Source organism: Gigantopelta aegis, unplaced genomic scaffold (genome assembly GCF_016097555.1).
Source record: "Gigantopelta aegis isolate Gae_Host unplaced genomic scaffold, Gae_host_genome ctg1752_pilon_pilon, whole genome shotgun sequence".
NCBI classification, from domain to species: domain Eukaryota; kingdom Metazoa; phylum Mollusca; class Gastropoda; order Neomphalida; family Peltospiridae; genus Gigantopelta; species Gigantopelta aegis.
The window spans coordinates 21,151-33,448 of NW_024532785.1; the positions used below are offsets into that span (position 1 = coordinate 21,151).

Below are 12,298 nucleotides of genomic sequence, written 5' to 3' on the forward strand. Positions count from 1 at the left end.
ACATGCTGTTATAGTGATGTTTTTAATGAAAACAAACAGCTGTTATTCAAGTAAAGAAATACAATGACTGTTTTGGCAGAGGTCATTCGATGAATAGATTTGCACAGTCAGTTTTTCAAGGTCAAAGGTCAAGATAGTGCATGACTAGCTTGGAAATTACACAATATTATCATTTTTGTCATGAAAAGTTATTGAGTCATGAATTTATTTAATGAGTGGTAACCCAGTGTACAATGCTAGTCTAGAAATAGGGCTTCCACTAATGTCAGAGTTCATTAATTTCAATAAAGTAAATTAAAACATTAAATTACAGGGATGATTTACCTCATCAATTGCTTTCGCTTTGTTCCTTAATATCAATCGCCAAACTGAATTAAAGAAAGCTCCACCCACTGTAAATCCAACAATTCCACTCACTACACCACAAATGGCAGCAAATGCAATAGGGTCCATACCTCTATTTGAAAAATAAAAACTGGGGTTCCTAAGCAGTACAATAAACACAAACACCCACTCCACAAAATTGGCTGTATTTCTTCAGGTGCAGCATCAAACATATTAGGATTGAAATGGATATTAGCAGCAGAGGATATGCCCATTGCTACAAGAGCCATGGTATCCCTGAAAAACCTTGCTTTCCATTTGAGTGACTTCTTAAGTTTACGATACTCTTCAAAGTTCATCAGTCTCTTCTGGTTTGAAGAGGAGTAGTACTCCATTCTTTCCTACATCATATGCTGCTCAATAGCGAGTGTGTTACTCTGAGACATTACTGGACCTCTCAATTTCCTTCTCCATTTTTAGACCAGTACAAAATTCCTCTAAAGATCTGCCTTCTTGCCATGTGGACTAGGTGGAGCATGCATACTAAGCCACACACTACTGGTAGTGCCAGCAAAGGGTGTGTGCATGATCATTTTTTCTTCAAGAAAGCACAAAGCAATTCTAAATTAGTTTGTGATGGCTGAGAAACCAAGATGGCTGCCACTGGAAGCTAACCCAGAAGTTAGTACTTATCACAATCAACTGCAGCCCATACAACATTGTTACATTTATTGGTCTCATTCCAAGACTCCCTCAATTCAGGAGTCTAGGAATGAAATTAGACTGTTGTTAACTGCTCAATATATAATTCTATAGGTCATGAACAAGGTAAATGACAAAAGATGACATAACTATTTAAAGGGTGTTTATATCTACATATACATTTCAGTACATTAAGGGTCTTGGTGTAGAAGACTCATTCCAGTTCTGTGATGTTTACGGACTGGATCCCTGATCTTTTAGCAATGGTCCCTCAACCTTGTACTGCAGTGGTAATGTTATTTCCAGTCACCGACCAAAGTAAGTATCTTGTGGAGTGATTCTGTATGCTATATTTTAAAAATATTTTGTTCAACCTCTTTCTCTTTTGTGCAGTATGAAACACATAGAGAAGAGGAAGAAGAAAAAATTAAAAAAGAAGGACAGGTAATAACACAAAGATAGAGAACTATTTCCTTTGTGAAGTAGTTGACTTTTTATTGTATATTGTTGACACTGGAGAGCCTTAAACTAACTCTAAAGAAGTAACTAAGCAACAACAATGTGTACATTATATATTATCATTAATACAGCTGGTATGAATTATAGTATATGTGACTCTTAGTAAATATGGGTGTTCCTTATAATAAGGAACACCCATATTTACTAAGAGTCACATCTTCATAATCTAAAGTTAAACATTTGTTGGTTGCATTCAAATTCAGAGTTTGTAGTCATTGGTTCTCCATAATACAATCAATTTGTATTGTTATATTTTTATCTCATCTTCTCAGTGCCACCTGGTAATAATAATAATATATTTGTCCTTACACTCCCTTCCAGACTGTCAGTCCAAATGTCTACTATATGAAAGCAATATGTTGGTAATGCTTGTGGTACTGTAGGTCTGTTACACACATTATGTAACAACATGTCAACATTATCTGTTAGTAAGTATTATCATTATGTCTGATATATACTGGTTATGACACGTTTCCTTACAACAAAGAGGATGGCTATTTGAAGAATTTCTTTGAGAAGACAAAAGCAATGTCACCTGAGGAAAGAGGAAGATTTTTGGAACAGGATGAGGTAAAGTGCTTGGCAATGAACTGCAGTCTGCATTAAAACCAGAGTGGAAAGAACGTTACTTGTAATCCACCGATAGCTCAGTTGGTAGAGCGGAGGACTGTAGTGGTACTGCTGACATCCTTAGGTCACTGGTTTTCGAATCCGGTTCGGTGGATGTTTTTTTTTATTTTTCTCCTCTTGATTGAAAGACTTCCTTTTTATTTGTAGGAAATATCTGAAGCTCACGAATCAAGTGCTCAAGAAGGAGACACTGCTGTAAGTGAATGCAGGAAAAATCAACTGTAATATTACTGACGAAATTGTATTTAGCCACCACAAGAGAGAGGACCACACAAACCTTCATTTTGTTGCCATAGTTTATCAAGATGGATATTTATATGAACTTGGTAAGGTTTATCATCACAATAATACCTAATATCTTTCTTGTAGATGGAAGGAAAGCATTCCTATTAATCATGGTCCAACAAACACCTGACATTTCTTAACAGTAAGCTAATAAATTTTAACCCTGTTTGGCTACTTCTGCATTTAAGCATGTTGTTACTATAAATAGTAACACATGTTCCATGTTACTATATTTAAAGTTTAGATAAGTTTAACATATACAGTACAAAGAGTTGTTGATGATGTAATCTTTTGCATGGTATTTATTGTTTTTTATATGTAGGATGCTGCTAATGTGTGTCAAAAGTTTATGATCAGAGATCCTGACGAAATTCATTTTACAATTGTTGCATTAGCAGCTGCTCAGTGAAATTTTTATTCCAAGAGAAATAAACAGAAAAAAAGATTATAAGTATTTAGTGCAAAAAATGTTATTTTTAATTTCAAATTTCAAAAATTGCAGCTGATTGTGCTCAGATTATTAACACAAGTGTGACAAAGCACTAATGCACAGTGCTGAATACACCCTTAACACAATTCTACACACCCCTAAACATTTAAATCAGATCAGGTGACTCCATATAGTTAGGAAATCATTTTGTCCTTGGGAAAGCTGTGGTGTTTGTATTGTATTGTAAATGGAAAAAAAAAAAAAAAACAGTTTTTGAGCAAGAGTTACGACAAACTTGGTGGAGTATTTACCTGACTAAAACTGGATAAACTAGTTTGACAAAGTGACTGAACAAGATTCATCATATTGTGAGGTTTAATGGTTTGTTTTAGGAGCTTAAGTTTACGTTTAGTGACTGTTGCCGTGGAAAAACACTGGAGTTGATGAGGTCCATTTAAATCTCATTTTATCACAAGGTTCAAAAGCCTTGTTAAAAACGTTTTTATGAGATGTTGTCGACAAGTGTCTTTGACCACGTGTGATCTGTACAATCGCTGTTTCATCAACAGTTCTCTTGTCTCTTGAACATATACTAGATTTTAAAAATATCTGGACCAGAGAAGGAATGTGATATAGGAGTAGAGGATGATGGATGAGATTGTGGAGTAGGAGCAAAGAGATCAGGTGAAATAGAAGTAGAAGGATCTACAGAACAAGATGTCCCACACCCACTATCAATAGTATTACAATTAAGAGGTGTACAGCTGCTGGTATACGTAATAGAGGTTGTTGAATTGAGAACTTGACCAATTGATAAACCAGGCCAGACCTGTGATCCAGGTAACACAGCTGATGAACTAACTGATTTTGACTGCTATCCAATCTTTCTCTAGTTCAATCGCTAGGCATATTTCAATCTCAGGATCAAATACTCTCTTCATTATATCCCAGGTCATGTGACATACCATCTTTATGGGTTGCCATAGTAACAATGTCTAGTTCTTTTTGATCCTGATCTTGTCTATTATCTAATGAGCCATGTGATGGTGATATAGGTGAGTCAGGTTGAAAAAAAATCACACCAAAAAACTGAGTAGATGGTATAAAGCTGACATCATCTAAACATTGATCCTTTTCAAATGATGTTGTAATGACATCATCATTCACCATAATATCTTCAGTGTCCGATGCACAAGGAATTAAATTTGATGGGTACTTAAAGAGAAATCTAATTGTACTAATGATTGTTCAGTATAAGAATTATCACAATACAAGCTATTTGATAACAAGTCATTATAAATGGAGTTGTCTGTGTAGAGTAAGAGTTTTTTTGATCAAACCTCTCAATATTTTTTCAACATTCCATGAGCAAGTTTTTGACGTAACAATACAATTATGTTAATTGAAGGGGTGTGACTTAGAAGAGGTTTTATATTTGAAACAAACAACAGAGCATGAAAGTTCAGATCCATTATGTCCACTTGTTTTAGGGTTGGCCAAAGTTTTGAAAAATAAATTTAAAATGTCTTCCAACGAATACTTCTTCCAGGACTTCGTGGATTTTGCTAGCAAAATTATTTGTTGAATTTGATGAAAGATTATCAGTGTGCTCATAGCAACATGCTCCATTAGAAACCTAAGTAAATACCGTGATGAGATTACCATAGCAAACTACGTTACAAGTCACATGACTCACTGGTGCAACTCAGCAGCTGTAGCACCTAATAAGGTATTAAGGGAGTTGCCAAAACTTATGGTATTTGAACAAGTTTTGCCGTCAGTGATAGAGAGAGCCAAACAATATGTGTAGGGTAACATTAGAAAATGGAATGACTGCATTTAAGGCACCAGTAACTATTATTGTATGAAAGAAAATAAAAGGGAGAAATTGGTAACTATAATATCTCTTACCTTTTTGTTTCGACTTCTTGTCCAAAGGATATGTCTTCTTTTACCTTGCTCTTACATACTGGACAAGACGTGTAGTAACCAGAGAATGGCTTGACAGAAAGCACAGAAACATATAGCACTGTTACTTGCTTCCATTTTCAAACACGGCGGGCAGAAATAGGTGTGTCCCAAAAAATTAATAACTTAATATTAATAATGGATGCTTTCCACAGCAATGGATATATTATATATTCATGACAATCGATCAATCTAGTGGAATAAAATAATTCTCACGTGCAAAACTCAACATTATCTTGATCCATGGATAAATAATTGTCAACATGTTTTGTCATAGGATAATTTTTTGTTGGTAGGATAAAATTTTCTGATATTTACAAAAAAATGTTTGATAATTTTTATCCCATGAAATAAAAATAAGTGATTTTATCTAGGACAAATTTTCAGTAAGACAAAAATTGTTATGACAGATCAATTCTAATCTCTTCAGTTATTCTTCAATCTGGTCTTTAGATCCTAAAGAGCAATCTTGTTACTTACTAGTCATTGTTAATAAAATCAACAATGATGACCTCCTGGTTTATTTTTTAGGCAATAGTCAATTGGTCTGAGCTAAAACAACTAACCATCTTGTCTGTTGGAATATTCCAATAATTAATAAAACAACAATACATACATACATTCAAAATTGGTTTTGAAATGGACTCCTAACAGTTGTTTAATCAGACAACAAAGGGACGTGGTCTGACACAGAAATGTTTACTATACAAAGATAAAGAGAAAATAAAAAGAAGTTAAAAGTTTTTTCAGAGGAAAGGAACAAAAGAGATGGTTTACAACAAATTGCCAAATTAGCAGTTCTTTCTTGTAGTAGAAAGTCTTTTCATTAAAAAATTGTAGTTATCAATATGATCTGGTGGAAGACCCTTTTCATGACGATCCCAGATTTTCCCAAATAATGTCTCTAAGTTTTGTGTGTATTGTCTAGTGTCAAATAATGCTGAACTCATCCTAGATTCTGAACACGACCTTTAAGATTTTTGAGTCTAAAGAAAAAAAAGATACTTACTGCAGTACTTACGAAAGTTACCTAGGATAGCTACCATTAAGCTCTAGACTAGTTAACATCAGTACCTACCACAGTGACTTAGGATAGCTACCATTAGTAAGCTCTAGACTAGTAAACATCAGTACCTACCACAGTGACTTAGGATAGATACATTAGTAAGCTCTAGACTAGTTAAACATCAGTAACTACCACAGTGACTATAGGATAGCTACCATTAGTAAGCTCTAGACTAGTAAAACATCAGTACTTACCACAGTGACTAAGATAGCTACCATTAGTAAGCTCTATACTAGTAAACGTCAGTACTTACCAGTGAACTAGGATAGCTACCATAGTAAGCTCTAGACTAGTAAACATCAGTACTTACCACAGTGACCTAAGATAGCTACTATTAGTAAGCTCTAGACTAGTAAATATTAGTACTTACTGTAGAACCTAGAATAGCTAGCTGCTACTAAATGTACTTACTGAGCTGGGTTGTTACCCAAAGTAACAGCTATGTCTCATATTCCTGACGAGAAGGATGCCACCAACTCTGGAAAACCTAACGCATAAAGTGAGAGGCAGCAACACGAGATGCTAAAGTCTCCAAACGGTAACGTCAACATGGAGTCCACGCCCACAACACATCCATACCAGTTGTGTGTCCATTACAAAGGGGCGTATCCCAAACACAAATCAGCTAGACGTCCTCGACGTACATGTTCCTCTTTTGGAGCAACTGGAGAGAAAATTATTCGACCTGTGAAAGACCAAGTTCTGTCCAGTTGCCAAAACATTATTTTCACCAACAGCTGGAAACCGTAGCAACCAGATAACACTATTAGGTACTCGTTTTAGGATATTGACCCCAGGTTTTCAAGGGTAGCAGGGTCAATTTTATACAATTGGTTAAAATTGCAGTAAACTACAGCATTTTCTGGTAAAACCATATTGTGCTCGTGTTGTAAGTGGTAAGTCTGTGGGATTTAATAATGGACCATCAGATTGAGGGAGAGAGAAGTGTTAACTTGCTGAGTGACATGATTTAAATGCTTGTTATTTTCTGCAGAGCTTGTTGAGTTTGTGAAGTTGTTGAAGAGCCGCTTGATTATGAGGTTGTTGCTGAAGTGCTAATATCGTCGCTTGTTGTTGTTGTAGTAGCAGGTTTTTGTTGTTGGAGAGCTAGCTGGTGTTGAGAGGTAACTGAGATTGATGGTGAGATTGACTAACAACCGGATGAACCGGTTTTTGTATGACTCCGTTATTGAGGTCACTCCGGACTGAGAATCGATAGCTTGGAGAGGAGCAGGATCTGTTGTCCCTTGTCCTTTGAAGAGAAGACGGGAAGAGCTTATTGGGGAACATAGCGATGGTCTCCGACAAAAAAAGTTCTTGGCATGTAGGCAAGCTTCTCAGAGTAGTGATCTGCAAGGTTCATTGGGGAGGTGACTCTATCAGTGACGATATAATCCATATAGGATGCACCACTAGTACCAGGATATCCCCAACCACATAAAACCTGTAAAAATATGTGCATTAATTAGAATAACAAATTATACTATTTACTATGTATTGGCGCTGGTTTTAATGCAAAGATTTCATTTCTAGCTCCTTTAGGTGTAACCATTCATGTTAACGAGGAACAGGATGCCATCAGCCATTGATCCTGTTAGCGGCAGCACCATTATCAGGAATCTATGAAAAATTAAATAAATTAAAAACTTGAGGAGATAAATGAGAAAGATAAAAATTGAGGAATTAATTAATTAATTGATTGATTAATGAATGGGGTATGTGAGTCAATGGGCATACCTTTGATAGATCAATAAGTGTTCAGTTTCTTGAGTAATTTTCTTTCTAAAGCTTGTGTTATCATCAGGTGACAAAGAATAACAGATATATCTGAAACATTTAAAACCATACCATACATACTACAACATATTTAACCACCACACCCCTCATATTTGGACTTATATGAAATCCAGGCAACACTCTGCATCAAATGAGACGTGGGATGATTACAAAAATCAGACGAGATGTACCCAATTCTTAACCTCCTCCGCTGGCTGACAAATCTCTTGGATACTGATAGGTGCTTTATGTAGAGTAGAAACCTTATCAATGCAGAGTGTTGCATGTCGGCGTGTAGCAATACCTTTTCGATGAATGTGAGATAGAGGATAGAGCATGCTATGATGAGGATGAACAGAGGGAAGACGATTCTTGCAGTGGTCAGCTACAATTTGTACGATTTTTTTCATGCAGGCTGTCATAGTCTGTCACAATCACATACTATCTGAAGACAATGAGCTAGGTTACAAAAAGCATCCGGAAAATCCGGTTTAGTTTTCAAGGCCATCTGGTATGACGAGATAGCCTCCGGAATAGTCCTGATCTTTGTGAATAGAAGCTAAGTTGCTGTGAGCATCGGCAAAAAGCTGGATTGATTTGATAGCACGAGAGTAGCATGGAGAGCGCCTTGAAATCTTGCATCTCTTTGAGGGTGTGTTCCCATATTACTATAGCATCAGCGAAAGCGTTTGGATGAATTCTTATGGCTTCCTTGTAATGGAGAAGTTTGCGTCCTTAGTTTACCCTGCATTTGTAGAATGCTAGCTAGATTAGAATGGGCAGCTGCAAATTCTGGCATAATCTATAGTGTGTACAGGTCCAAATAGAAATATTATTAATATTAAAGACTTCAGTTTGAAGTCTTCCTATAAATGTTATATTAATAATGTCTATTAATACACAAAGATAATTGTATATATTTTATTATTAAAAGGAATACCTAATATATCCATCCATCCCTTTGATAAATAACTTACTTCTAATGCTTTCTTATACAATGTTATAGCTTCATCAATCAGACCTTGTTCTCTCTTGATGTTAGCTAAATTATTAAGAGAGTCAGCATGACTTGGGTTCATCTTTAGTGCAATATTATAACACTCCTCTGCTTCAGACACCTGAAATAATCAAACAACAACAATTAAATAATGTATCTATGGTAAATAGGATATGTATCTATGGTAACATAAGGTATATGTATCTATGGTAACCATAAGGTATATGGATCTATGGTAACATAAGGTATATGTATCTATATAATATAGGTATTATGTATTGGATACATGTAGTGTAGGGTACATGTATCTATAATAACATAAGGTACATGTAAACTATGGAAACATAAGGTCCATTTATTTATGGTAACATGGGCTATATGTATCTATGGAAACATAGGGGAGATGTACCAATAAAAACATCATGAAGCCTGTCACTTGACAATATCTATATCAAGGGCACTTGTTATAGTGACATGATAATATCATTTAACATTGTCCATATACACCTCCATATTAAGGTTAATCAAAATAGTCCCCGATACAAAATGCTTCACAGTACATACAATATATGTACATTATGATGACATCATTGCGACATCATTATGACATAATGATAATTACCTTGCCCTGTTCCTTTAAAGCATTAGCTAGATTACAATACGCATCAGGAAAGTGTGGCTGTAGTTCAATAGCCCTTTTGTATGTATCAATGGCCAACTCAATTAAACTAATAAAAGAGAGAATGCATCATTACATGTAGTAAAGGAATAACAATGTTTTTAGCATTTTCAAGGGAATTTAGAATACATATACACAGCAGGAGTATGGGGTGGATCAATTTACTATGACAATATGGGTGACAAAAGGAAAAGTAATTATATGAATGGGTAACAGGAAAAACTTTTACTAATAATGGTAATAGATGAATGGGACTTGTAATGGATTAATGAATAGTAGATAATAGAGGTTAAAGGAAGGTGGCCACTAAGTGCAGCTGGATGTAATGTAATCCATATATTATTTGTAATATTAGCAACTTGATGTATTCTCAACTGACACTAATATTCTTCTTTAGTGGTCAATGTGACATTGTTTACATAGCAATGGTCTCAAGGGGTTGCATGGAAATCTTACACAAAGTGATGAAGGCATGCTTCCCCTAAACTAACTGTTCAATAACAAAGTGAAAATGATATAAATATGACATCATAGGAATTATATTGAGGGTAACTTGGCCACTTGTACTGTGACAGTTATTAGCAGCTAATACAGTTAAACAATTAATATGTCTATCCATCCATCCATCCATTCATCCATCCATCCATCTATCCATCATCCATCCATTTATCCATTCATCCATCCATTTATCCCTCATCCATCCATTTATCCCACCAACCATTACCTAACCTTGCTCATAGTACACACAAGCCAGATTCCCATGTACAATTGCATGATTTGGACTGAGACTAGTGCACGAAGATAAGCAGCTACTGCTCTATCAAATATTCTTGCCTCTTTAAGTACATTACCAAGATTAATATAAGCATCTTGAAATGCTGGGTCTAGTGAACAGCCTAAACATGTAATGATTGATAATGTCCTCAGCTTAATGAAAGTTCAAAGTTAAGTCTGACCTTTTCAAAGTGATGTATGGCTAGCCAAATTTCTCCTTGGCTGTTGTAGACACAAACTAAATTACTCCATGCTACAGCAAATGTTGGTTGTGTTTCTATTGCTTTCATATAACATGACTAGAGAAGAAAAAAGATTAGTTTATATCATATGAGTTGTGTTCTTTACTTTAGCATCTTCCAGACGACCTAATGCTTTATACAAGTTACCAGATCACTTCTAACACCATATAAATCCTAAGTAAGTGAATGGAGAGAGAGAGAGAGAGAGAGAGAGAGAGAGAGAGAATAGTAATAGTATGGACAAATATTCCCTATAGTAACTACTAGGGTCTCCCTCTCCCACTAAAGTGAATCAAACAGCTGTACATTATTCTAATTATTAAAGTTTAGTATAAAGTTCAAAAGGTCCATTAGAAGGCCTATACTATAATATTTAGTAAATCATACAGAGAGTAGGTCAGCTCTATGACTCTTACTACTAGCTAGTAAACAAAGAACTGACACAATAAAGATCAGATTGAGAGTGAACTTAGAAGAACAGGACTGTGAAGGAATGGATACAGTTTTCCTTTATTAGTGATTAACCAAACAACACACAAACCTTGAACTCACATATAAAGAACATTGTTACAAGTTGACTCACTGGATTAATTTGTAATGCTGTATTGTATGCTTCTACAGCTTCTAACAGGTCTCCATTGGCAACCAGAGCAGCTGCAAGATTGATATACCCATCAACAAAGTCTGGTTTTAGACGGACAGCATGACGATAATGTTGTAAGGCCTGAGTTAGTTTGTCCTCTCTCCTTGTAGACATTCCCAAGATTGGAATAGGCCTCCGCTAATAGTGGGTTCTTTTTGATAGCTAAAGCACTAAAATGAGCTGATCTAAATGGATAAATAAAAAAATGAATAGATGGATATTTGGATAAATGGATACATGGTTAAATAAATGGATACATGGTTGAATAAATGGACATACACAAGTATAACTGATGGATTAACAACATTTTTTTAGAAAAAGGTTAAATCAATGGAAAATGGATGCATGTCAGTGTTAATGGATGTATAGGTGTATCAAGATATACGACTAGGATATAGATGGATTAATGAATGAATAGATAGTTATCATTTCAAAAATAACTCACTTTTCTAGTCTCGACATTGAAAGTGAATTGACGATAATAAAAGGAGACATCCTGTATTGTCTGGTTCACGTCGCCATAACTCCATACACAGTCTTTCTGATAAATCATAGTTACCTCTTTGATACTCGCGGTGAGCTATTTCTGCTAACATAGCTACCAATAGAAACAGAACAATGATGGTTGACTCAGAAGGTAGTTCACTTACCTGAGTCAATCTTCTCAAGAGCTGGGAAATGTGCTAAGTCGAAAATTTTACTTGAGGTATCTGGAGTCATAGGGTTTAAAGCATTAGAGGCACTGGAATAGATTATAGGTCTTAGGATAGACATTTTGACTCCACTGCTTTTTTCTCTTGCAGAAGACGTTCTGGAGTGTTTTACTAGAAGTTCTTAAATTGATAGTATTTTAAAATAACTAATGCGTCTCTTTTCCCGTAAATAAAATGGATCGAGTTAGAATCTCTTCGCGCCGTATCTAGTCATATACAGATGGTCACTGATAATTTACAGCTGTAGTAGATGGAACTTCTTCACTCTGGCCATCTTCTGAGTATCTTTTACTCCTTTCTTTTGTGGGAACTGTGATATCATAATGCTCTATAATTTGATTGGTTAATATTCGCATACCAGTCACGTGTCTACTCACGCGGGAATTTTAAATATTAAAAGCTGAGGGGAAAATGGCTGGCCAAACAGATTCCGAGTTGGAGAGCACATTGGCAGGTGACCAAGGTACATCTTTGTCCCTTTCAACCGCAGCAGACACAACAAGTTCGTCTCGTTTAAATGCTACAAGACAAGAGTTAGAAAAATGGCAAC

The 12,298-nt window shown here is 35.5% G+C and overlaps 1 protein-coding gene, 1 non-coding gene and 1 pseudogene across 2 annotated transcripts; 2 read left to right on the forward strand and 1 right to left on the reverse strand.

Moving 5' to 3' along the window:
• Positions 1-960: 960 nt before the first annotated feature.
• LOC121391119 (ubiquitin carboxyl-terminal hydrolase isozyme L3-like) lies at positions 961-2,869 on the forward strand. Its single transcript, XM_041522856.1, is given in 10 exon segments — positions 961-1,005; positions 1,141-1,152; positions 1,214-1,273; positions 1,275-1,355; positions 1,420-1,470; positions 1,867-1,893; positions 1,895-1,973; positions 2,033-2,115; positions 2,435-2,506; positions 2,783-2,869. Coding segments are annotated over 10 exon segments (597 nt in total).
• Positions 2,182-2,269, forward strand: Trnay-gua. The gene is given in 2 exon segments: positions 2,182-2,218; positions 2,232-2,269. It is a non-coding gene; the product is annotated as a tRNA-Tyr (tRNA).
• A 4,331-nt stretch (positions 2,870-7,200) lies between the features above and the next one.
• LOC121391122 lies at positions 7,201-11,755 on the reverse strand (annotated as a pseudogene).
• Positions 11,756-12,298: the final 543 nt, after the last annotated feature.